Raw genomic sequence first — 25533 nt, 5'->3', positions numbered from 1 at the left:
CTGCATGAAAACAAACATCAGAGGCTCTACACTATCATGTTCTATGAAATGTGTACTGAAGAACTGTTCCAAGGCCTCTGCAGCTTCATCATCCTCCATCTGCACATTATAAGTGGAAGCTGAACTGAGCCAAGAAGATCCCCAGAGTTCTCCAAGCACCACTGACTGGCAGTTTTAAGATCCGTCATGACACCCTCCTAAGAAACAACAATGCAGAAGATGATAAATAAAAATATGCTGAACAATAATGGCCACAACCTCTCTAACAAAACCTACTTTTCGTGGAGACTGAACCACCTGCTTCTCCGATGCAAACTCAGATGAAAAGATTGGTTTCATCTACCTAAAAAGCAAATATTAATTTTAGTTACCTTTAGGACTACCTTTTTAAGGTTTAAGTGGGCAAACAATTTCCCATGCCTGGAAAATAGTGATTGAATGTTAGATTAATCCTTTCTCATAAAAGCTTTAAATATTCAAAATACAAACAATTCCATACCGGTCCAGTCCAAAGTTCTCCATTAACATGACGCACCACCATTTCCTCAGCTCTACCATGTCCGGCTGCTCAAAACATAAAAGTCAATGCCCTTTGTCTCAATGAAAGTCTCAAAGTTATTGAAAACTGTACTAATACTTACAATTGTGTAGTCAAATGGGGCATCCAGCACAATGTACAATGCAAACTATAAATGAAAGAGATGTCAGTATTATGGCAAAACAATATAATATTAACTACAAACATAATGTACTTACCATCAACATAAACACACCACAGTCGTTGCCATATGATTGTACTGGAAAACCCTTAAAAATAATGAAAGGAGGGAATAAGCAGAATTTCATAGAAAGATAGATACATAAGACTTATCAAGCATCGCGTTAGTTCAGGCAGGTCACGTCAGTTTAGATTGATCCAGCTGACAGTCAGCTGTTGCGACATGCACCAATCCTAATCCGACACACAACAGCGCAGCATTTAAATTCCCATTCCTTCCGCATCACAGCCTGACAGTAACTACAGTTTCTCCCACCCTCCATCCCCAACTTCACCTCATTTACAAATCAAATCTGTGCTTCAGTGATTACGCGTTCGTGTATCACATGTATGTATTTCATGGTTCTGTTCGATACTCATGAAAGAGTTTCGACTCTCGGATCTCTCCGCCCCGTCCAGGAATTCGTGCCGGACGAGCGCGCGGAGTCTGCCCAGAACAGAACCATAACCCCAACAGATGCTTTACTATTCAATAAAATATGTTTTCAAACGTAAGTGGTCCTGACTGAAAAAGAGATGGATGGGATAGATAAATGGACGATAGGATATGATTTAGATTTGAGTAGACGGATATATGGATAGCCAACCTTTTAATCCATTTTATGGGTTTTAACCTATCAATGCCCCTGTCAAAAATGCACAAAACAAATACCTAAATAATAATTGCTGTGTAGAAATATACGGTTGTACAAGCTAATGTACTGAAGTCACAAGGTTATTGAATATATAAATAATCCGAATCATCTGAATATTTAGTTTACAAGCAACGCTACAAAATTAATGTTACATAACGTTAGTTCTTCAATAAATTACTGTATGAAGAACAGGTATCATACCCAAGTATCATAGATGCGATATATCTGTATCATTGATGATTATAAGGATTAAGTTAGTTTTCGAAAACATTAACTTATATATTAAAACAATACTTTTACATCTATCTAATACTGTATGAATCATGAAATCAATATACTTACAACATTCGTCTGATAATGTTAAAGACATTTCGATTACATTTGTCAAATAATTCATAATAACACTTTTACTTCGACTTAATCTTGTTCGAATTGAATATAGTTAAAACAACACTTTCACTTCGACTTAATATTGTATGAGAATAAATACATTGAATATTGAATAAATATACTTACAATTGGCCTGTAGGTCCATTTGATTCACAAACGTGTCTAATAGCGCATTTGTCGGAGTGCGCATGCGCTGCTGAGTCTGCGTGTGTCGGAGTGCGCATGCGCCGCTGACAGTGCATCTGGCCTGAGAGCGCATCTGGTTTCCAGACAGACTCTTCTCAAAAGTTTTCACACAGCGGCCTGATGTGACTTCTCGCTGAATTTGTGTGAAGTGTAGTTGTTCTCAGCTAATAAGATGGCAAGCGTTGTGAGGTGCTGTGTACTGTTGCTGAGCATCTGTTTCAGTCGCCTCTCATCACTAGCATCATTTGACACAGGTATGAACAGCCTTTATAACTTATTGATGTTAATGTTACAACTTACTTTAACATTTTTACAATAAGTTAAAACCTACCGTTTACTTTTTTAGACAATTTAAGACCTAAGGTCGTGTCCCATGTTGTTAGGAGCACATATAGGTCAGAACAAGTCACTATTGCACCTTAATGTATTGAAGATCTGTGAAGATCAAATCTTATTATTGTCTTCTTCATGCAGTTATGGTGTTAAAGGGAGATCATGGGAAGAACATCAACATCCAATGTGCTACTGACAAGACTCCCCAGGATGGCGTGTACATGAAATGGAAGAAAATAAATGAATCAGAACAACAGGAAGTCTTCCACTATTACAAGGATGGCACTTTTACTGATATAAGAAATGACAAAGTGACTTTACATGAAAACCATTTCCCCAAACTCACTGCCACCCTCAAGAATCTAACTGTGGCAGACATTGGACTCTACTGGTGTGAATTTAATTTAGAAGAAAAGAAGACCAATAGCAGCGTCACATTTCTATGGGTGACGGGTAAGTGCATGTTTAATACATTATACACATGTTTATTATTATTAGTGTAAAGCATCATGAGTTCATTATAGAATGTTGTTTGTGTCTGACAAGGATTTGACCTAAACTGTGAACACTTATATCCAGAGGCAAAGAGTGGGACCTTTATTTTTATTAATACAGAATATATTTGACATTGATGATATCTTCTTTTCACTCTGTTGTAGAAAAAAATGAAACCATTATTGTTCACAAAGAGAAAAATGAATCTATTCACGATGAGAAAAAGTGTCAAGCTGCGACGGTTCTCTATGTGATGATAGCTCTGTTTGCAATAATACTTTGCATCCTTGGTTTCCTCTGTGTGAAGGTCAGTACAACCCCAAACACACACAATGAAATATCAAAAACTAGCATAAAACAAAACGCATCTGAAGTCCAGTTGTGTTGAAATCTTACTGTAATAAACTTACACACTGGATGGTTTTATACTGTTTTTCACATGTATACTCTGTGTCTTTAGTCAATAGGACATGATTCCTCACTTATGGCTTCCAGATATTGTTAAACATTTCTGTGTGAAAATCCAAAACTTTTTAAAGTTTTAAAGTTAAGCTTTAGAGTTAGAGCCCAAGGATGGTTCCAAGCGGGCCACAGATTTTGTGGCATTTTATGAAATAAGAAATTTGACATTTTAACCAAAACGATTTGTGTTTCAGCATTGTATAACTGAATATGTTTTTGGTTTAATTTAAAGTTTAAGATTTTAAGTCTTTATTTAAGGGGGCAGCAAAGCAATGCACTCTACACAAAAGTGGTCTTACAACAAAAAATGACTAAGAAACTATTGTAGAGTATAAGTAGAGTATAAATTGCACAAACCACAAATTGATCTTACCCCTGAACAATGGACAAAAAACACAATGCAAATATTTGAGTATTTAGAGTTAAAAACTCTTTATATAATTCTGAATTGAAACATAATCTGACACTCCTGCACTTTTTATTTCATAAATTACACAAATTACAATAAACGCCCATTTTTTAAAACGAAAAAAAAATCAAAATATATCATTAATCACACAATGACCTCACAACCTTTTTTTGCTCGTGAAATGACATCATTAAAACTAAACGCTGGAAGCCGCTGCCAACACAAACAGTAACAAACTTTGACCGTAGATAAAAAACAGTAGTTACTGCATAATGTGAAGCGCTAGCCTGTCACATCTTATGCTACGTTTTCTCTTCGTTTACCCATGAAGACTTTCACAAGTACCCTTTCTTCCGTTTAAAGCAAAGCTCAGAACCCTTACATACACTTTTGTCATTTTCAGATGAAAAGAAGCCGTGAGTCTGACACTCCATCAAAAAAGCCTCCAGACTCTTCAATTTATGAAGAAATGACCAGAAACAGACTGGGTACTACATCCACATTAATAAACCCTGAGTACCAACCTGCCAAGCCATTCTCACAAACACCTGCGTTTCATGAGGGTTTGTAATGAAACTTCCTTAAGCTCATGCAGAGATAGTGTTTGTCTTACATCAATGAGATCAAAAGATTGAAATGTGTTCATTGAAAATCCAAAGTGCTAAATGACCAAATGTAAAATGTGTTGAGACAACAGAAAAAGTCACTTATTCCTATCAGTGCAGATTTCATTGGCTTTAAACGTGTTCTGCACAATATCTAGAATACAGTATAATGTAATGCAGTCAACATTGAATCAGTCGTGCAAATATAAATATATACTGCATAAAAAGATCATGATGCTAATATACTTGAATGAGAACGATCAAAATGTCAATTTTGTTCACAGTAAAGTGTTGCGCTAAACATTGTACACATATGAGTCAAATGTAGATATGAAAATGTCTGTAGCGCTTGTTTATGATCTTCATGTTTATTTCTCATATTGGGTTTCCACTGTCATCTTCCTGTGGGTCTCTAAACTGCGGCTGCTTTGCAAAGAAACCACTGTCATGTTTTTGGTTTGACACAAATGTCAAAATCGATTAACAATGTAACAAGACCAGTAGATTTGCTCTTACTTACAAATCCATGTTATCGCTTATTGCCACGAAAATAAAATAATCATAGTATACAAAAGTTTTGGTGTCCAAATAAAGTCATTTTCTTATCTGTAAATAAAATATGTTTAAGCGCTATAAAACAATATTATAATTCTACTTTTGTGCTTCTGTGCATGTGCACGATATACAGTAACATAAATCCATTATTCTTTTACCGAAGTGTTGTACAAAAGTGCAAATATTTCTTTATAGTGAGTCTTGTTATTCCACAACATTATGTGTCACTTGTTTTAGTAAACTTGTGAAGATGACGATGATCTACTAGCATAAGATATGAAAAAGTATATGTGTGATGTTCATTTTCTCACAGTTTGAGCTCTGTGGTCTGTTTTATCTTCCTGCTCATCTTCAGCTGTGAAGCTATTGTTGTTAGTCAAATGACACCAAGCTCAGGCTTGACCACAATGCTCAAACTAAGTGGAGAATGCTTATGTGCAACTAAGCATGCATATAAAACAACAAATTTTCTCTTGTTTAGACGGAACCTGCAGAAGTTAATGTGACCGTACTTTATCAAATAATAAAGTTAGAATTTAAACACATGCAAACTTAGGACTAATGATAGTGTGGTTTCAGTTAAAGTAGTCCATTAGGTCATCTAAGCCATTAAGGGGTAAACCATGATTGCTCGGTCGTAATATAAAAAAAAAGTGGCATCCTGTTACCAAAGGTGCTTAATCTGTTTACATTTATTTCATTGCCATACCCTGACTGTCCAGACGCTCTTTCATTTCATAAAGTTTAACGGTTTTAAATGATTAAATATTTAATCTAAATCAGATGTTTTATAAGGAGAAATATTAGAGATGCAAGAGACTCAAGTAAACGTTTCCATTTACTCTCCGTTATATAGAGATACAACGGTGATATAAAAAAATCTCCACATCAATGTGACAACACATCATGTCGGTATACTTTTAATAGCCTTTTGTTTAAAGGCATCTTTTTACTATGTACTAAAGGTCAGTATCACTGTTGTTATAGATTTTGTAAATGTAAAAATGTATTTTTATTTCAGTCAATACACATCGCATTGTAATTGAGTTTGGTGATGATTCTGTCTCTGACCGCTCACAATAATCAGATTATTGACAGTTTATTGTCACAATCATTGAATGAAGCAAGTTACTGAGTGTCAAAAACATCAGAATGAGTTTGGAAAGTGAGAGCTTGACCTATATGTCAGTCTCAGATGTCGCAAACACTCATGCATTCGTTGTAAGACTTATGCAATCGACTCTGTTCTCACGCTGTTCTCAAGACACACATCCATTTTCTCACGCAAGGCCATATCTTCAGTTGTGTGTTCTAATAAAAGGTGTGAGTGATGCAAACTACATAACGTCATTTTAGACAATAGTATCCAGGGACTGAACAGAGGGACGGTATGTATGTGCGAGTGTTTTGTGTATATATTCACGACTTGAGTTTGTATGTAATCATGAATGATTTGTGAGTGTGTATGGATGCATCAAGCCTCAATGTATGCAAGAGTGTTTTATATGTTTGTATGTATAGGTGTAGGCTATTAATGTTAAACATTTATTTGTTTCAATAAATCACCATTATTGTGTTCACTGTTTGCTTTAGTTCATGCCAGTGAGAAAATTATCGGGGTCCCTGGCTGAGAGCCTGCTGGGGGTCCTGTAAAGTGAATAGCACTAGCTTGCTTGCAGGGACTGTTGTGTGCTGTCCATCTACTAACTTCAGACATACAGAGAAACTAGGTCACAGCTCCTTGTGTTTTGGGGCCTTGAAGGCTGTGGTTTTGCAAGAGTCAGATGGCTTGTATGTGAGGCCCTATATGAGCAGAGGTTTTAATCTCTTAACTTCAGTTTCCTGTGGATGACCTGCATCTTCCTCTCTAACTATTTCAAGATTTAGTGACTGACTTCAGTTAATTATCTTCAAAACTTAACCTATTAGTTAAAAATGTGTATTTAAAAAGTTTAACACATGTAAAAGCCGTTTTGCTATGCACAAAGATAATCTCTCTTGCTCACTCTTTCTCTATCATGCGGACTTCCTGTCGATACATATTGTTGGTAACACTTAACAATAAAGTCCTGTTAGTTATTATTAGTAAATGCATTAGGTGACGTTAGCTAACAATGAACAAGTTTAGAATCAAGGCCTCATCTGGCACGCCGAGTTTTGCTCAGCGTCAGTTCAAATCACTTCACTACTGGGACATACTAATACTCAAAATGTAGCCCTTCATTACTTTATTTCTTATGTAATGTTTACTGTGAAGCCTCCCTTATTCAATTGTATTAATGCTGTCAAGCGTTACTACCCAGGTAACACAGTTAGGTTGCAAATCGCATTCTGTGTTCCGCATTTACTTTTGAAATTTGACCGTTGGTCAGCTCCCGTGGCATCATGGGATAGATAAGTGTCGAGCCAATCCACACTCGTGATTCTTGGCCGGAAGTAGTAGACCATCCGGGTATTTCTCGCATACTGTTTTTTTTGTGCATACTTTCGGAAATACTACTCATGACATTTTCACCTACTATATAGTATGGAAGAGGGAGATTTTGGCCGCAGCCCATATTTGTTGCCACGATGTACCAAATTACATTCCAGCGATGTACATTTGTGATTCCCATTTTCGTCGTGACGACGTTACATTGGACGTTGCTGGGACGTGATGATGACCTCCTGAAGACATAACGTACCATATTCGTGCCGAGCACGTCCTAACAATCTCAGTCACGTTATTAAAATCACATTTAATTTAAACAAGTATTGAGTCTTTAAACTCATCTTTAATAGCTTTCAGAAGTCAGATTTATAGCATCCGTCTTGACAATATAACACATTTTACTCCGATCACACATTTTCTATACAATAACATAATAAAAAGAAATGACCAGATTCAGGATCTGCACTTTAAATTTTCACCAGAAACAGTAGACCAGAAAGAGTACTTTAAGAATACTCATTTCAGCATACTATCATGATTTTGGACATACTAGGTCTAATTGTAGTTTATCTAAATTAGTTTGATGATCGTCGCCATTGCTGAGGTTTGTATGTGTCGATGTCTAAGTGTGTCAGTATATTTTCATGTTTCTTTTGTCTCCGGATCTTTGCATTTGTGAACCAAAACATTCAAATCAGTCATGAAAAAGTAGCTTTAACATTGGTTAGCATTACGCTACATTTCAGTTTGACAGTCATTATAAGAAGTAGCCTACTTCAGCTTAACTCTAAAACATCTCTTTTCTTATCATGCATAAGTGTTCTTGTAGAAACATTTAATGGGGTCAAGAGCCTAACTTAAGCGAACACCGATCACAATAAGGGTGGTTTGTTTGTAAAAGTGATATTGATTCAATGTAATTACCATTGTTGACAAATCATCAGATTTTAACATTGAGTTAATGGTTATCATCTGCTCCTTTGCTATCAGGGTTGGAACTAAACTGTGCAGATCACCGGCCCTCAAGAAGCCCTGATTTACATCATTTGAAACAAAGGAAAATCTGAATGAAAATCTCTTGTCACTTTTTCCCGAAGAGAGACATGTTTTGCATAAAAGTCATTGTAGGAAGGTATTATGTAGGAAACCAAACCTTGAATGTAGAGAAAAGAAAGACCATATTTACCTTCAGACTGTTCCTTCAGGTAAACGTTGATTCTTTGTAGAGTTATATCACTAAACTGACGTGCTGATTTACTTCATTGAAATGTGTTTGAATCCTTCTGTTTCAGATTGATATTCTTCTTTAAATCCACCAGCGATGGTAATTCTGTTCCTTCTGCTGATTTTCTCAGGTAAGTGTGTGTGTGGATATTTTATTACTGCCAAAAAGTTCAAAAGTTACACACTTTAACCCAAATTTACTTTTGATCCTTTTCAAAATATTTCATTTTAACATTATATCTTGTCTTGATGGCTTGCACACTGTTCTATTTCAAGGGTGGTTTTGTTTTAAAGGTGCAAATAATATTATGTGCTGAAAACTTTATTTTTATTTATACACTGTTTTAATTGGAATATCCCCTCGGATATGTAACCAGATAATTAATGTTGATATACCTGTACTTCCCTTAAAATGTGTTGATTTGTCAATGTTATTTGCGTTGAATCAATATCACTTAATGATAACTAACGTTAAAACTTCAAACCACCATTATTACGTTTAGTGACGTCTACATGCAACCGCTTGCCTTCTACTTAACAATTTGTGTCGCATTGCTTTAGGTCTACACCACCCTTTTCAATCCAATTGGAATTTCATTTGGATCGACTTGGGTTGGTTCAAAGTCACCATTGTGATGATCAGTGTTAGTTTAAGTTGGACCCTTGACTATAGACTATCTTTTGCAGTGTCAGATGTAAATGTCTAGACATGTTTTTAGACATCGCATAGACGTCTGGCAAATTTTATTATTAAAGTTGTTAAAATGGAAAGATCCATGTATTGAGATTGGCTATTGAGATACTCAGGTAAAATTAACTCTATAAAACAAGAATCTACAACCCAACTAAAAGAAACACTGATCACGCTAATGATAACTTACATAAATTCAACATTTAAACCCCAATAAGAGCTTTTGAAGATGTGTGACCTACAGTAACTAGCTGGAAAGTGTTGCCGATATATTTGAAATACATTATAAATGGCAGGTAAGGGCTAACAGTGTGCATAGATGAACCACCATCACATGTTACAAAGAAGTGCAGGTCTGAAACTAAAATGTCATTACATTTAATAATGGGAAAAAATCTTCAATTTGTCTGTAGTTTTGTCTCTAAACACCAGAGGTTGGAGCAAGTCAACTCTCAAGTCAAATCAAGTCTGTGATTTATCTGAGGGGTTCTCAAACCTGATCCTCGGGAACCCCCTGTCAGAATGTTTTACCCTATATAAAACACCTGATTCATCTGCTAGTTTCTCAGATAGCAAATGAGCAGGTGAAAACCACTTTATTGGTCAATGTTAATGGAGTTAAATCAAAATCACTTTTGCACCTCAACTGAATGTTGAATTTGTTTTTTAATTTCAACAAACCATCATTGTTGTAATCAGTGTTCCTATCGATACTTCACTCGTACTGTGTAGCTGGACGTTTTGGGGAAAACTCGTTTATCGCAGATGACTGAAGTTTTTCCCAATTACCAACGGCCATTGGCTTGTGAAAAGTGAAACATTAAACCAATTGCAGCGAGAAAATTTGCTGCGGTTTTGTAAAATGCCATGCCGTACTTGTAACTCAAAGAGACGGAAAGCTCTCACGCCGTCTCCATGGAGAGATGACTCACCGGTTTGTTTCTCTCAGCCTGACCAGTGTCCCTTGGCCTCAGCCAGTGATATGGTCTCGTTTGGCGGTAGCGAATTTGGGTAAGACGACAGCATGTCATTAGCGGCTTCAGATACGGAGGAGCTGTCTGCTCCTATTGTTACCCTGCCCCTTGCTTTCTGCGGAGCCCAGCGAGACCAGGCCAGGTGTATGGCACCGCCCTGAGACTCAGTTGAGGAAGGACCCAGGTCTCACCATGGCTGGACCTCCCTACAAGCAAGCTCTTTCCAGCCACCTGTTTTGTTCCAGGCGAAACTGTGTGTTTATGTCCTGTTGTAAATGTTGCGCCCGCTCTGCAAACGACTGTTTTAGCAGGAAAAATATAAAACACAAACTTTGTCAGAAAAAGCAATCTTCATCTTACCACGGGAATCAAACCCTGATCACTCTTAAACAGATCCTCTCGCAAGTATGTCCAATGGACCGGTTCTTCTCCCTGGATCTGAAAGACAAATCTTCCATATCCAGATAGCCCGAGGATCAGGATTGAGAACCCCTGAGGTAAACCACTGACTTGATTTGACTTGAGACTTGACTTGCTCCCACCTCTGCTAAACACCTTCAAGTTACATTTCAGCCTACAAATGTATAGCTAATATGAATGCTAATATTTGATCATTCATTCTGCAAGTCACAAATCTTATTTTTATGTCGTATCAGCAGAGACTCTTGGCCTTGACCCCTGCGATACTTACACTGTGCTGGATAATGCTTGGAGGTCCACAAGCAATAGATTCTCTTCCACAATATTGTGTGATCGCTATGTCCAGTGGACCGGATGGTATCGTCTCTTCCTTAATGACCAAAGTGCTCAGATGCCAGACACATGTATTGAAAGCTACAGCTGTAACACTCATGCCCCTCTATGGATAAACGGTCAACATCCTAGAATTGAGGATGGCGTGGTCACCCGAGATGTCTGTGGTAGCTGGAACAGTAACTGCTGCCATTTGAAATCCACTCCTATTAATGTAAAAGCATGTCCAGGACAATTTTACATATATGAGATCAAAATCCCAATTGGCTGCAGTTTGGCATATTGTGCAGGTAATTACTTTGTGTTTATAAATTATAATATTTGTGTTAAAAAATGTCTGTGCCTCTGTTAAATGTTTTTGTCTTATTCATACTCCTATAATAAAAAAGCATAATTTGGATAAAAACGTCTGTTGAATCAGGGGTTCCCAAACTTTTCAGAACGCCACCCCCAATATTAGACTGCTGACAACCTGCGACAGTTGACGCCGTCACACTGTCATAATTAATCTGCGCAAACAAAGTTTTATTTCCAGTTTATTTTAACTATCCTTAATTTATACTCGCATCATTACAACCTTTTTTAACATATAAATAAAAATAGATAAATAAATAAAGTTTCTGTAAATCATCTCGCGTCCCCCGGGGACCCCCACTTTGGGAATTACTGTGTTAAATGACTAAATGTAACCACCTCCAGGTAACCATTTGCCTTTAAAGCAGAGGTCATTAACCCTCAGAATGAGTAATGATAGAGAAATCAATGGAGACCTTTATCCATTGGACAATGTACATATTGGCGCCTAGTTGCAGTAAAATGCACAGTGTTAAATCAACACTACTCAGTCTATATGGTTCCACTCTATAGAGTGTTAAAGTAACACTGGTGTAGTGTTGAAGACAATGAGATAATTAAGCATTAAGGATGAACACCTGCTGTTAACAAGCAGAATCACTGAAGAAATGAGAAAGACCAGAAGTACATCTGACATCAACAGTAGATGAAATCAACAGAAGATAAAAGAAGGCATCACATCTCTCAAGATCTGAGTAAACAACAAACATGATTAACAGCTTACTAACCAATGTTTTTCAGTCAAAGGTTTAGATGTTGATATTTTATTGGTCAAAATGGGATGTGACCAGGTCAGTGTTTGGTGTTTGTCTTTAATGCTTAAGCATCTTGTAATTAATCACTTAATTACCTTTTTATCTTTAACACTACACCAGTGTTACTTTAACACTCTGTAGAGTGGGACCATATAAACTCTAAACAGTGTTGATTTAACACAGGCCATTTTACTATGTACATATTAGTATTTTTTATGTTATGGTTTCAGCTTGTACTAAATCATTCAGAGAAGGCAGCGCTTAAGCTAACATTATTCGATTATTTAAAAGTAACATTTGATGTGTGCAGATGCTTTATTTTTATCGATTCTATCATTCCAGTGACTGATGAATGTGGCACCAAGTGTGGGCCAAACACATACTGTCACAACGTCAACGGAAGCATCTCATGCTCTTGTTTGGGTGGATATATTGTCAGAAATATGAATGAAATGATCAGTAGCAGAAACCCATGTACTGGTAAATGTTTCCTTCTGTTTAAAAAAGCTTGATGTAAAGGGGTAAACTTGTTTGTGTATTATTTATGAGGAATTGCTTTTAAATAACATGATGGTTTTGTGTCTTGTCGTTCTCCTTCCAGATGTGGATGAATGTCAGGCAACTCCATCTGTGTGTGGTCCAAACTCCTACTGCACAAATGTAAAAGGAGGTTACAACTGCTCTTGCTTGCAAGGATTTCCTGCAACATTCCCAAATCTCCTCATCGGCATCAATAACATGTGCATGGGTGAGTTAGGCAGGGCCAGACGGAATCCGCGTCCGCGGGTATCTGCGTATATTTCCACGGAATAGTACCGTGTATTTGATTGTTTACGCATCAAGTACTCTGCTGTTTAGTGTTGCAATCTGACGATTTTATGGCGTGATCGATTCCAAAGACACCCACAGTCTACTTCTCAAGAGAATCTTATAGATAGTGATCGTTTCTAAAGTAGGCTACAGAAAAAGCAAAAGTAAAATCCACTAATTAAACAGCCTGTGTATATAAATGTCCACACGATATGGTTGTCGTGTTCGTATTGCATCACGTGTTTTTGTTGATAAAAACAAGCTTATCCTACACATTATACTTGGGTTTAGAAGCGCTGCGTAATCAGACGCAGCGAACTCACACACAACAATGCAATGAGCGAACAAGTTTGTTAAAGCGCTTATGTTTTTTTCCACATTAATTCCTTTATTCTTCATCTCATGTGCTGAAACGGTATCACTGAAAGATCCATTAAAGTAGTCAAAAACAGACTGAGATCGTCATAGTTTAAAGCTGTGAACAGCATTTACATGTATGATCATCATTATAAAATATGTCATTCTGCATGTAAAGTGTATATTATAAATAATGGTCTATAATTAATAATGGTGTTTACAAAACATGTTCATAATTTTAGCTTTAATTGCAATTTTGACAGCTGATTTGTAAATGCTTTTATCTTGTAAAGTTTAACGCCCATTCTCTCAAATCTTTTAACACATTTTTTTTTATTTATAACACATTTCAAACAATTTAAAAACTATTCCGCAGAATTCCGCAGATAAAAACATTCTGCACAGAATTAACAAAAAAGTCTGCAGATTCCGTCTGGCCCTGGTTATAGGTTGACATTTGTGTTTAATTTAATGATCAATACAAAGAATTTACATTTCATCAAACCACCTTTATCGTGATCGGTGTGTGCTTTAGTTGAGCTCTTGACTTTTTCTGGTTTTCTGAAGCAGTTATAACTACTTGTTAGAATATACTGTAATTGTTGTGGCAAAGAAAACTAAGATCAATGGGCTCAGGTAATGATGTTAGTATCAGTACAGTATAGTCATGAGGTTGTCAGGTTCAAATGTTTTTAAAGCAGTGTTTTGGTGGATATTCTCTAAAGACTGAACAAAACCGTAAATACAAACAAAATCAATTAGACATCAAGAATCAGTGTATTAAACTCAACAATGGCGACAATCAACAAAAGAATGCTCCATGCTATAATGCATGTGTACAAATATTTAATGAAATGAACGCAGCAACCATTTTTTCCATCATCCTTTGGCAAGCGTTACATTCTTTGATGGCGCTCTTATTCATTCAAAAGCTTTTAAGCACGATTTGAAAGGGCTTTGTTGTATCCAGTTCAGACAGTCATCTTAACGTTAGCTTCACTGTTAGCCCTAAACAACTAGCAGCCATTTATTCGGTAATATATTGGTTGAAAAATATGTCAAGATCTCACCATAGGAGCATTAAACAGAATCACCATTAACATCTTCACTTTATTTTTCAGTGGGACTTTATGGAAATGCTGCTTTATGGTTGTTTGGTTACAGTGGTTATCTCAGAAAGACGTTTATTATTATATAATGGTGAAGCATTTATGATTTTAAGGTATTTTGGTAAAGTGATCAAAGTTGTTATAATGGAAAGATCTCCATGTAAGAAAATACATCTTCTTTGCCGTTAAGACACACTCGATATACAAACTTCATCAGTGGTGACAAACAATCATGAATGAGTTGATTGTCACCATCGTAGGATCCAAATGTTCAATGGCTATAATTAATGTTAAAATAAAGATAAAAATAAGACGTCATAGTGACATCAGCAGTAGGGGTGGGAATCTTATGACTTTACAATCAGATTCTGATTCTGGGAGAAACGATTCTATTTCAAATCTATTTATAACAAACATTTTGGTAATTAATTATTCTGCTGTGCAAATACATGAACTCTACATTTAAACCAACATTGGATTTGCTTTGCGTATTCTTTACATTTGCGGCAAAAGAAATTCAAAATGTCTGCTTTATTGAGATTCATACACTGACTGTTGTAGACATGATCACTAAAGCTTGGACAGAAACAGACCCTATAGTCAGACATAGGCAGTGTTGCCATGTCTGCAGTGCTGCTGTGTTCCAGCTTGTTTTGAATGGTCATTTGTTTTTTTTAAGCAAATCTGGCAACCCTTGACAAGCGATGGAAGGCCAGAGCTTAACAATCAGGGGTGGAGCAATAGTGTTGCCACAGCCACCAGGGACAAAATACCTGCAAATGAAGCTGTGGTCGACTGTTTGCAGCACGGCACGGACCGATCGGCACAGGACATCAAAGTGCCCTGAGAGCGATTCGTCTACAATGGGTTCTTAGATGTCATGCACTGATCGGTTTGCGCAGTGCCGCATGAAGTTGAACACATGTTTAGTATAACTGCAGTAACGAACAATTCTTACTTCTGGACCCCATCCGCATATGAGATCAAAGGCGAATATTGCAGATTTACACACTGGATGTAATATATAATGTGCTTGATTTGATAAATGTAATTTTAGTACATTAAATTTAATTCACAGCAAATTGGCTAGTGTCAAATGAACACAGCTGGGTGTATATATGTGTCCACACTGTAGGGTGTTAAAGTAACACTGAGGCAGTGTTGAAGATAATGAAGTGATGATTGATCATTAATGATGAACACCTGCTGTTAACAACTACAATCACTGAACAAAACCCAGACAAGAACAGGTGATTTTGAGGTCATCATTATGTTGAACAGTGTTTTCTTTAGTTAAGACCTTGGACTTTTAACGTTAATTATTTTCTTTTACAACGCGCTTCAGTCTTGTTGTCTTAATGACACTTGAATGTTGTCGTAAAACAATATAAGCTACAGTTATAAATGAGGTTGTTTGAGGAAGCTTTAATTTGCATGTTTCAGTTTTAACACTGTACATGTAAAATGCTTTATATAACACATAAATAATGGTGCTGTAGTAGAAAGATCACTTAAATCAGTCTGGAGAAACAGTTACATGCTCAAAGATTTAAGACTGTCACTAAGATACATGTAGATGTCAACACTCTTCATACAAACCTCAATGATGGTGATGAGCAACGTCTGCTCCTCTTTGACAGATTTATTCAAATTTAGATTCATTATGTTTTAATGATCTGATGATTGAGTCATTGGTGTTGAACACCTGCTGTTATCAAGGAGACACAATCACTTAAGTCGTCAGACTTTAAGTTTTCTTGATAACTCTAATAAAAACCAATTGTGTAGTTTGTGTCAGATTTAAAAGCTTTGTTAAGTAGTGAGATTACACGGCAAAAAATTACTTTCTTACTTGGTATTTTTGTCTTGTCTTCCAGTACGAATGTAAAAAGATTATTGAATCAAGAAACATTTTCTTGATGAGCAACATTGTTTTAGACAACAAAATATGAATTTCAGTGAATCTGTGCTTAAAACAATCAAAACATCTGACCAATGGTGTAAGACAAATAATCATAAAATAAGGTTTACCTTTTTCTTACCCATTAAATTCAAGATTCTTTTTCTTACCCCATTGGCACATGGTTTTGCTTGTTTAAAGACTTATATTCTTAGGTCATTTTGCTCATCGAGAAAAAGCATCTTGATTCAATAATTTTCAGTACTTTGTATTGGAAAACAAGACACAAATACTACATAAGAAAGTCATTTGTTGCCGTTCTAAATACTTAAGAAAAATAAGAAGTAAATAATCTCCGGGTAAGATCAATCATCAACCAAACTCAGACATCTGTTTTTTTTGCAGGCTTTCAATACCCACATTCTAGCCAATCGGAATTGAGTATAACAGCTAAAGTTTTCATAATGAATGATTCAGTCATCACTTCATTATCTCATTCACTCGAACAATTTATACACTCTGTAGTGTGCACCCATCTGTCGTTAACCCTCGCTAGCGCCTCTCAAAAACACTGATACATGATTTGTTATTGGCTTTATTAAAAACGTAATAATGGGCAACCCGGCGTCTGCATGACAAAAGTGTGTGTACTCGTACATGAGGCCCATAGCACATATTAAATCAGAAAGGTACATGAAACCCATAACTAACTAAATGTATCATTTTATATTAGAAAACCCAAATACTATAATGCAAACATTTATACTTTAATAGAACTGCACGTATGCTAATCCTATAAATTACTGGTTATAAACAACTTTCAATTTCAGCACAGATCGATCGATTCGCTTAATTTTGTGTTGGTGAAACTACTTTTTGGACCCTTAAGGACTTGCATTATAGAAACATATTTTTCTGCTGAAAAAACAATGTCACCTACATCTTGAATGTTTCAGTAAAGATGCAGTTCATAGATAGATGAACATTTGCTTTCACTTTAATATGGTTTTCCTCATCATTTCAGCAGCCAAACCTCACAACTTATTATGTGTTTCAACAGCTCCAAAGAAACAGATTGTGAGATTGGGGCTGAGATCCGGTCTGAATGTAAATGATCCTGCAGTGATGAAGAACATCTTACAGTCGGTGAGTGTTAAACAATAGCAGAACATGTTGAATTGCTGCCTAAATAACAGTAGAATGTCAGATGTTTTTATTCCTTACGCCAAGCGACCAATGAATCAATGTTGAAAACTGTTGATTTGTCAATGTTTGTCAAAAGGTAGTCTAATAAACTCCAGATTTGAACCAGTCGATATCAGATGTTCAGAAGACGCGGAAACACCTTTCACATTTGACCCTTAATTTGATGTCTTTTCAACGTCGTCAAAGACGTATAAATGATGTCTTTTGGACATTCCTTTGCTCGGGGATACATGCACATTTTTGGCTCATGTAACGATTATAAAACCTTTGTTCAATTACATTTTATTTTTATAGCACTTTTGACAATTTTACGCTGCTGCAAAGCAGCTTTACATACAATCAGTTAAGATTGTTTATTCAGAAAAAGAAAAAAACAAATAAAGAAATAAAGTCACGAATATGATAAACACACCACATTTATTTCATCAGATGAAGCAGAAACTGAAGGATCATGGGATAGAGAAAAACACAAGCTTGACATGGAGACTGCAGCCTGGTGGAAAGGTTTTTACAGCGAAACGTGTTATTGTTAATTTTCAACCAAAATGTACTTAATGAGGCATCTGTCAATTACGTTAAAATGTAATCAAACAAGGTGTATGCCATTCTGAGTTATCCGTATAAGAAAAGCCACATTATACACATAACATATGAATCAATATATATTATCAATAAATGGTTTTATTGGACACTATTCAAAAAGTGGCTTCAAAAACAATATATTGTCTGTTTTGTTACATTACAATAAAAATGGCCGGTGTGTGTTTCCATTCTATCTCCTTTATCTTGTAATTGTTGCTGTACACAAGTATAGCTCATGTGGTTTAATGATGTGAGTTGCAAACTTCATATTAACTGCAAGATCTGAAGCTTACATGATATAATACCACTGACAGTCCGAACTAATCATCTGTCTGTTTTGATGGAGGTCAACATTTTACTCCTGTAAAAATGATTCGAGGTTTTAGCTTCCTCCACTCATTTTCCTGAGTCAATTCAACAACAAACGTTAAGGTAACTTGTTTACATGTGCTCAACTCAGAAATCTGTGTTGCCTGAACTATTTAACTAATGTTGTATACATTATATTCACAAATAATCAAATAAATAGCATGCGCAGTGGCTTTTTGCTGTATTTTAACCAAAACATACACTCAACATCACAAGTTAATGATGTGGTTTTCTTGACCCTGCTCGACCAATCACATTCACTGCATGAGCACATTGTGGGACATTGAAGGCAGCGAAGGTTACATCATCTATGCTGCCTTCAAAAGCCGACCTGATGGAGGTGTGTCAGGAGACAGGAAGTAAAGCAAACATTGGATTCGGACGTGCCTTGATGCCTCCCTACCTTGACATTCTACCCCGATCAGGGTAATGTTGAATCAAAGTCATTCGCGCCGTTCAAAACTAACAGAATATCGACGCAATTGGTTCAGTAATCGATGTTGATTTGAGCTCGGGATCACCACAATAAAGATCAACACATATTTTCACACATACCATTGAATCGACGTTGAACAATTAACATAATAAACATTACAAATTTTACATAAAACATCTCAAAATACTTGAACTAATAGATACACATTTTTTGTTATCAAAATTAGGTTTATTAACAACTTATGGATTTTTAATGCAGAATAACCAGCTAGCATAGTAACAATTAAGGGAGGTAGATGCCATTCCTTTCAAAGGGGAGTAGCAACGATGTGAAAATATAAAATAACTAGGTAACAATCCACTTTATACGACAGAAAAGCTCACTCTAATCACCCCCTTGCTAATGAAAACACTGTAAACTTGACAGTTAAAATTTTTGCTAAAATAAAACGTCTACTTACTTTCACATGTTCAATAAACTGGGAACTGCCCATCCTCCCAAAGCACCTGAATGAAATTATATAACAAACTCTATTGCCTTTTTCTCATATATTAACTTTGCTTTGTGTTATTTAGTGAAATATTATATATTAATGTTTTGTGATTTAAGCTTATATAATGACATTTTAAATAATTTACTATGATCGCAATGCCATGGCCTTCCTGTTGGAAACAGCATTCTAGTAGACTACTAATTTCCAATGTCTTTAGTGTGTCACATACTGGGTGAATAGCAAAATATAATAAATTATAAATAGGCAATATTCAGATAGATTATCAAAAGCATTCTCACTATTCTCAATAACTATAGTCTTGTTATTAGGCATAATGCAACATTAGCTAATGGTTATGTGTCCTGCCCACAAAACTGAGTTGGAAGTGTTGTCCACTTTATCACACCATTGTTTTAAATGATATTTTACGTATATAGTTCAATTTCAATTTTCATTTAGAAAAGGTCTAGACCGTACCAGTTTTAATCTTATTTACATAGATTATAAAATCCCACCATGAACAAGCACTTAAATCGCTTAAAACCTGAGCTGGACCTGCTCAGAACCGCATTTGACCAGAGCACGTCACGTAACCTAGCAACCATTCGCCAATCAGGTGGACGCACCATGCAAGCGCGAGTTCAAAGCTTCCTGAGGAGAAAACTTCATCGTTGGACGCGGATTCAGACGGAGACGCAAATATTTATCGAGGTGAGTAACAGTGCCACAGAAATAGGCTCTTTACAAAATGTATTGTGTAATAATAAACAGGGGACATTTTTCATTTGTATTTGCAAACGTAACTTTAACTTATAAGCGTTTTGTGACAGAGCCAAACCAACCGCGTAAGGTAACGTTAAATTTCAGATTGAGTTTTCTTTAATATGCGAATATCATCCCATTGACGCTCAGAAAACACCAACAAAGTCAAACCAGCTGCAATTGCTATTTTTAAACAAAAAACCGAGGCGCATTTTTACCAACCGACAAAGCTCGAGACACATAACGTTTACGTTAACCTCGAGACTAAAAAACTGGGTTCTTTTAACGTAACGGAGATAAGTTTACAAACAGTAACGTGTAACGAAATATCATTGGTTTTCTTAATTACGTGTATATTTTATGTATCTGTATTTACAGTAAGCAATACTGTTGTTTAAGTGTTAATGAATTGGATTAAAGATATTTAATGGACTTGTGTTCATTTAACTGAATTACAGTAACTGTTCAGTTCAAATTGTGTTAAATTTCTCTTTAGACTATGGCAACACTTTATAAGATGGACTAAAAGACATCGAATTGGGGGAATTCTGTGAAACTTTTTTGGGTAAGGTTCAAGTATTCTGCAATTGATGTACCAGTGCTGTAACTGCCACATTCACTTACAACAAATACCTCAGACACCTGCAGTATTTTCATGAAAGTGAGCCACATTTCTTCGTTGTATGTGGACACAGAGAGTAAGTTCTTTACGTATCCATGTTTTTCGGACTCATTAAAATGTCACTCACTGGATATTTTCTATTTCTCGGACCATTCTCTGTAAACCCTAGAGATGGTTGTGCGTCAAAATCCCAGTAGATCAGCAGTTTCTGAAATACTCAGACCACGTTCAAAGTCACTTAAATCACCTTTCTTCCTGATTCAGACGCTCGGTTTGAACAGCAGCAGCTCTTCTTAACCATGTCTACATGCCTAAATGCATTGAGTTGCTGCCATGTGATTGGCTGATTAGACATTTGCGTTTACGAGCAGTTGGACAGGTGAACCTAAAAAATTGTCCGGTGAGTGTAGTATTGTGCCTTATTTAAACATAACATGGCATTGTAACAGTGGCGACCCGGGCGCCAGACAGGCAATCCTGTCAATAGTTAAACAAATATTCCCAGATAGCCGTCTCGTTACACAAACAAATGCACTAGAAAACTCAATACAAAAATCCCAAAAACATAGAATTTGGGGTTAGAGTGTTGTATTTCAAAACAGTGAGAGAAAACTAAAAATATGTTAAACACAATCCACTCATTTCAGGGGAGAATCACAACCATAATATATAAACTGAGCTCACATTAATTTTAGTTTCAAGTGTCACAGATTCCAAATTTTCTTGAACAAAAAAAACCCTGTCAAAAATGTTGTGCAAAAAAAACAATGGCGAAACATACTGAGGTTAAAGAAAACTAAACAAATTAAATACAATAAATGACAAAGAAATTTGAGGCACACTACTCACGTCGTAGTTAGAGTGTAACTAAGTTAATATGAAAGTGTGGAAAATGCTGAGGCCAATGGTGTGGTTGTGTGTGGGAAAAGTCCAGCCGGTTTGTATGCAAGGAAGCCGCCACTGTCAGCAACGGGTGAGACTATTCAGACGGTCATCAACCCCGCGGGTTGAAAACGCTCAGCGCTGGAAACCTCGTGATTTATGGGAGTGTGAGTTTCCAACTACACTCCCGCGTCCACTCCAGCAAGGGCAGAGCATTCACTCAGCTGTGGAATACGTCACAGCCGTCAAGGTAAGGGGAAGCACGTTCACCGTCAGATTCTTTTTAACCGGTCTCCCATTTAACGCGAACGTGTTGGCTTTTGATCGCACATGGATATAGGCTTTTTTTGGATTTCACCTCTCCCGCACTCCAGCACAACCTTGATCACCACACAAAAATTAACTTCCCACCCCCGGTTTCCGTTTACATTTCTCGCTGTATATGCTTACCTCATTTCCTTTTCCAATTTGGAGAACGGAAATGGGTGGAGACTATATTTGTTTTTATTTTGGCGTTTCAGCTTTGTTACAGCATAGTTGACTGGAACAGGTTATAATGCCATTGATCACTTTAGTATTGACACTGTTTTGTTACATTTTATTGACCTAATTTATGACAATTTATCTACCCATAATAGGTAGATGCCGGAGAACATGAACGAAGCATCAGGGAACATCTGGGAGCAATGAAGGTGGAAACTGAGAAACTTCGACCAAATATAGAGCTCCGAAAATAAAAGTTGGCACTGATTAAATGCTACCAAAGAAATTTTGTGTCCAACCACAGCACAGAGGAGGCTCCCTGTGAGTTCCTGTGTTTTAGACTGGTCAAAATAGTAAGTACAGTAGTATATTAATTGGCTCCTTTAATTGGGTTGTCTTTTTTACTTAATCGGAAGCAGCTTTGGATTATTAGAGACCATGCATCTGTTGATGTGGACCAACAACTTCTTACGCAGCTGTCTGTAATGGCACCTCGAGTCCTTGAAGTTTCACGGAGTCCCCTGAAAGAGAGATTCAGGCGCAAAATTGAGGACTGTGTAGATGGCAGACTAAAAAAAGGTAATTATCTAAGCAGTGCAGATTTAGTCTTCCTGTATGTTTCTGTCTTCACAGTAATGAATGTTTAAAAAACTAAACAAGTATTGGGTGAAAGCTGACCATAACACATCATGTTATGTCAACCTAATGAGGTTATTGTATTTAAAGGCCTACTGTTGGAAGCAGCGATTTTGCTCAAGGAGGACCCAGGGTTGCTGTTTGATGTTGAGGTAAGCCATGAACATTTGATTACAATTTGAAGAACTTCTTGCACATTTTGCTTAGGAATTTTAATTGCAAACATTTGTTTGTTGGTCTAAACAAACTGTGCATTCATAGTAAACATTAAATTGGTTATGGGCAAAAAATATTTGAGCAGTTGTACAAGTATTCAGACCCCTTTACTTTTTTCATGCAGCCTGATACTACAATGGTTACATTTTTTTTCCTTATTAATCTACACTCGTAATGACAAAGTGAAATTTTACATTGAAAACACTGAAATGGAACATTTACACAAGTAGTCAAACTTCATGTTCCGGTTAATAGGCACAGCCGTTCCCATCCCCTACCAAAAAAGAGTGCAAAATGGCTTTTTCTGCATTTGCCAGTGTCAGCTTCGTAAGCAAACTCACATGCAAAAAAATTCCAGACAGTGCCTTTATTAATCTACAGACATTTCTAAAATAATATTTTCTTAGTACACTATAAGTATGTGTCACTAAAATGACAAAGTGTAGATTAATGAGGGAACATGTAATTTAAAAATATAGCTGCAAGCAGCAATCCTTGTGTTCGAGCAGTCTAAGCGTCAAAGTTGTTCTGAATGAGGAGAGCTATCATATGATATCAATAGTTTGAGTAAATGTCAAATATCAAGTGACAAAATTGTTTATGCATTAGTAAATGTTGCCAGTTTTACTGTTATAGCGCCATCTAGTGTCCAAACGCGACGGCCTTTTGTAGTTGGCCTAGGAGTGATGGTCTTCACATATGCTTCAAGCCCCATGATGATATCTCTAATAAGTTCTTGAGTTATGGCCATTTTAATGTAATAGGCTCCGCCCATTTAGAACTTTTGGCACTAAAGCCAGTAGGCGAACAAAAACTATGTCCGAAACATCGGTCTTCATAAAACAGTAGGCAAGAAATTCCCAACTTGTGCACTATTACGTCCTAAAATAAACAATGCATTCTGGGTACCATACAAACACATGCATTGCGGCAGTAAGCGGTTCATTTGTTGAGATTCATACACTGATTCTTGACCTCTGAGTCAAAAATTAAATGCAAACCCTTTAACTGTTCATAATCTGGAAAAACTCAATAAGAAACTAAACAACAAGAAAGAATTATCATATTTCCTTTTGATATAATTTGATTTATACAAAGCACTCAAAATATTTTTATGCTAATTTGCTGGCAACCTGGACTGCCGGTATTTTTCTGTAAAAACTACAGTAACTTTACAGTATAGTTTAAGTGAAGGTCAAGCCTGAGTTACTGATGTCATGCTGCATGTCACTTTGATTAAAGTGACTTTCCTGAATACAAGAAACACTTAACATTCGGTTTTAACATGAAACTCCCTTCTTATGAAGTCATCTTATGGCACATTTACTCTTCAAGGATCTGTAGAAGAATGTGTTCTGCACGCGGCCGTATTTGGTTTTGTAGGAAGATCAAACACGAGAGCGCGGTGAAAAAAGCGCTTTCTCTGTGTAAATCAATGTGCATGTGATTATAAAAAGCAGATTAAGAGCTCACTCCGATGATTAACCGTCACTTTCTACAACAAACCCGAGACAAGACTTCAACTGATTTAAGAAAAACGTGTCGAGTAAGTGGTTACACCGCATGACGCGGTGTGAACAGATATTTAACTTCACAAGAGAATCTCTTTTGGAAGAAAGTGGGTGGCTCTTAAAAGAGCCTTTGGGTTGATAAACGCTTGATACGCGGCGCTTTACTTGGAGCTGGTGTACTTGGTGACGGCTTTGGTGCCCTCGGACACGGCGTGTTTGGCGAGCTCACCGGGCAGCAGCAGACGCACGGCGGTCTGGATCTCTCTGGACGTGATGGTGGAGCGCTTGTTGTAGTGCGCGAGACGAGAAGACTCGCCGGCGATGCGCTCGAAGATGTCGTTGACGAAAGAGTTCATGATGCCCATCGCCTTGGAAGAGATGCCGGTGTCGGGGTGGACCTGCTTGAGGACTTTGTACACGTAGATGGCGTAACTCTCCTTCCTGGACTTTCTGCGCTTCTTTCCTCCCTTCACGGCGGTCTTGGTGACGGCCTTCTTGGATCCCTTCTTGGGCGCGGGCTTGGCTGGTTCAGGCATGATGAAGAATAGACGAAGAATAACCGAGAGTCACCGCGCGGGGGTATTTATACACTCCAGCATGCAAATGTTCAGCGTAACGTGCGCGCGCGCTCTCATTGCGTGTTTCCGTCGGCCAAACCCTTAAACTGTTTCTATTGGTCAGCTGAATGATAGAAGGGCGGATGGAAAGGGCCAATAAAAGTGTTTCCCGCCCATAGCCTCGAGTTTAAACATGCCCCACCCCCACGCGATTGTTTCCTTTGTTTTCACTTCCGGCTCATTTTAAAGCGCGTTATTATTGTAATATTCTACACGGTAAAACACACATGTCTGCGTTTACAGTCCATTACTGAGAAATATACTCGCAAAATATCGCACTCTTTTTTTATATTGTGCATTCCAATGAATACATTAACATTTAGTTATTTAGCAAACTTACTGGTTTCTATAAAAGCCAGAAAAAATACCCGTTGAGATCAGAGAGAGTTGGTGTTGTTTTTCTTATGTCTAGCGGTATTCACAGAAAAGACTTTATATAGTTTTGAATGTTGTGAGACATGTAGTTGACCGGACTGAGTTAGGAATAATGTTCCACCAGGAAGGACTTGTTA

The 25533-nt window shown here is 36.9% G+C and overlaps 3 protein-coding genes across 4 annotated transcripts; 2 read left to right on the top strand and 1 right to left on the bottom strand.

Annotated features, from left to right (window-relative positions):
• The first annotated feature begins 2071 nt into the window (after nt 1–2071).
• LOC306893348 (uncharacterized protein) lies at nt 2072–4927 on the top strand. The gene is made up of 4 exons (XM_079455134.1): nt 2072–2243; nt 2464–2775; nt 2982–3124; nt 4092–4927. The coding sequence occupies exons 1-4, from the start codon at nt 2162–2164 to the stop codon at nt 4257–4259; spliced, it is 705 nt and encodes a 234-aa protein (XP_079311260.1). The 5' UTR covers nt 2072–2161; the 3' UTR covers nt 4260–4927.
• Nucleotides 4928–8354: 3427 nt separating this feature from the next.
• LOC306893342 (uromodulin-like) lies at nt 8355–18198 on the top strand. Of its 2 annotated transcripts, none has more exons than XM_079455128.1 (7): nt 8355–8484; nt 8572–8634; nt 10828–11211; nt 12373–12510; nt 12632–12778; nt 17267–17352; nt 17842–18181. In XM_079455128.1, the coding sequence occupies exons 2-7, from the start codon at nt 8601–8603 to the stop codon at nt 17965–17967; spliced, it is 915 nt and encodes a 304-aa protein (XP_079311254.1). In that variant the 5' UTR covers nt 8355–8484; nt 8572–8600; the 3' UTR covers nt 17968–18181. The 2 variants fall into 2 exon arrangements, with proteins under 2 accessions (XP_079311254.1, XP_079311253.1); XM_079455127.1 differs by having other exon boundaries at nt 8378–8484; nt 10825–11211; nt 17842–18198.
• A 6320-nt stretch (nt 18199–24518) lies between these two features.
• Nucleotides 24519–24940, bottom strand: LOC306893395 (histone H2B-like; the record flags this gene model as incomplete). The annotated part of the gene is made up of 1 exon (XM_079455184.1): nt 24519–24940. One exon carries the CDS (start codon nt 24938–24940, stop codon nt 24566–24568), a length of 375 nt encoding a protein of 124 aa, XP_079311310.1. The 3' UTR covers nt 24519–24565.
• Nucleotides 24941–25533: the final 593 nt, after the last annotated feature.

The sequence above is a fragment of the Barbatula barbatula genome, assembly GCF_947034865.1.
Source record: "Barbatula barbatula genome assembly, chromosome: 4".
NCBI lineage: Eukaryota > Metazoa > Chordata > Actinopteri > Cypriniformes > Nemacheilidae > Barbatula > Barbatula barbatula.
This window is presented reverse-complemented; position numbering and strand designations above follow the sequence as displayed.

Excerpts from the sequence above, each read along its gene's own strand:
- LOC306893348 (XM_079455134.1), top strand. The coding sequence starts at position 2,162 with ATGGCAAGCGTTGTGAGGTGCTGTGTACTGTTGCTGAGCATCTGTTTC. Across the intron at positions 2,776-2,981 it reads CACATTTCTATGGGTGACGG|AAAAAAATGAAACCATTATT; the intron begins GTAAGTGCATGT and ends ACTCTGTTGTAG. Across the intron at positions 3,125-4,091 it reads TTGGTTTCCTCTGTGTGAAG|ATGAAAAGAAGCCGTGAGTC; the intron begins GTCAGTACAACC and ends TGTCATTTTCAG.
- LOC306893342 (XM_079455127.1), top strand. The coding sequence starts at position 8,601 with ATGGTAATTCTGTTCCTTCTGCTGATTTTCTCAG. Across the intron at positions 8,635-10,824 it reads CCTTCTGCTGATTTTCTCAG|CAGAGACTCTTGGCCTTGAC; the intron begins GTAAGTGTGTGT and ends ATGTCGTATCAG. Across the intron at positions 12,779-17,266 it reads CATCAATAACATGTGCATGG|CTCCAAAGAAACAGATTGTG; the intron begins GTGAGTTAGGCA and ends GTGTTTCAACAG.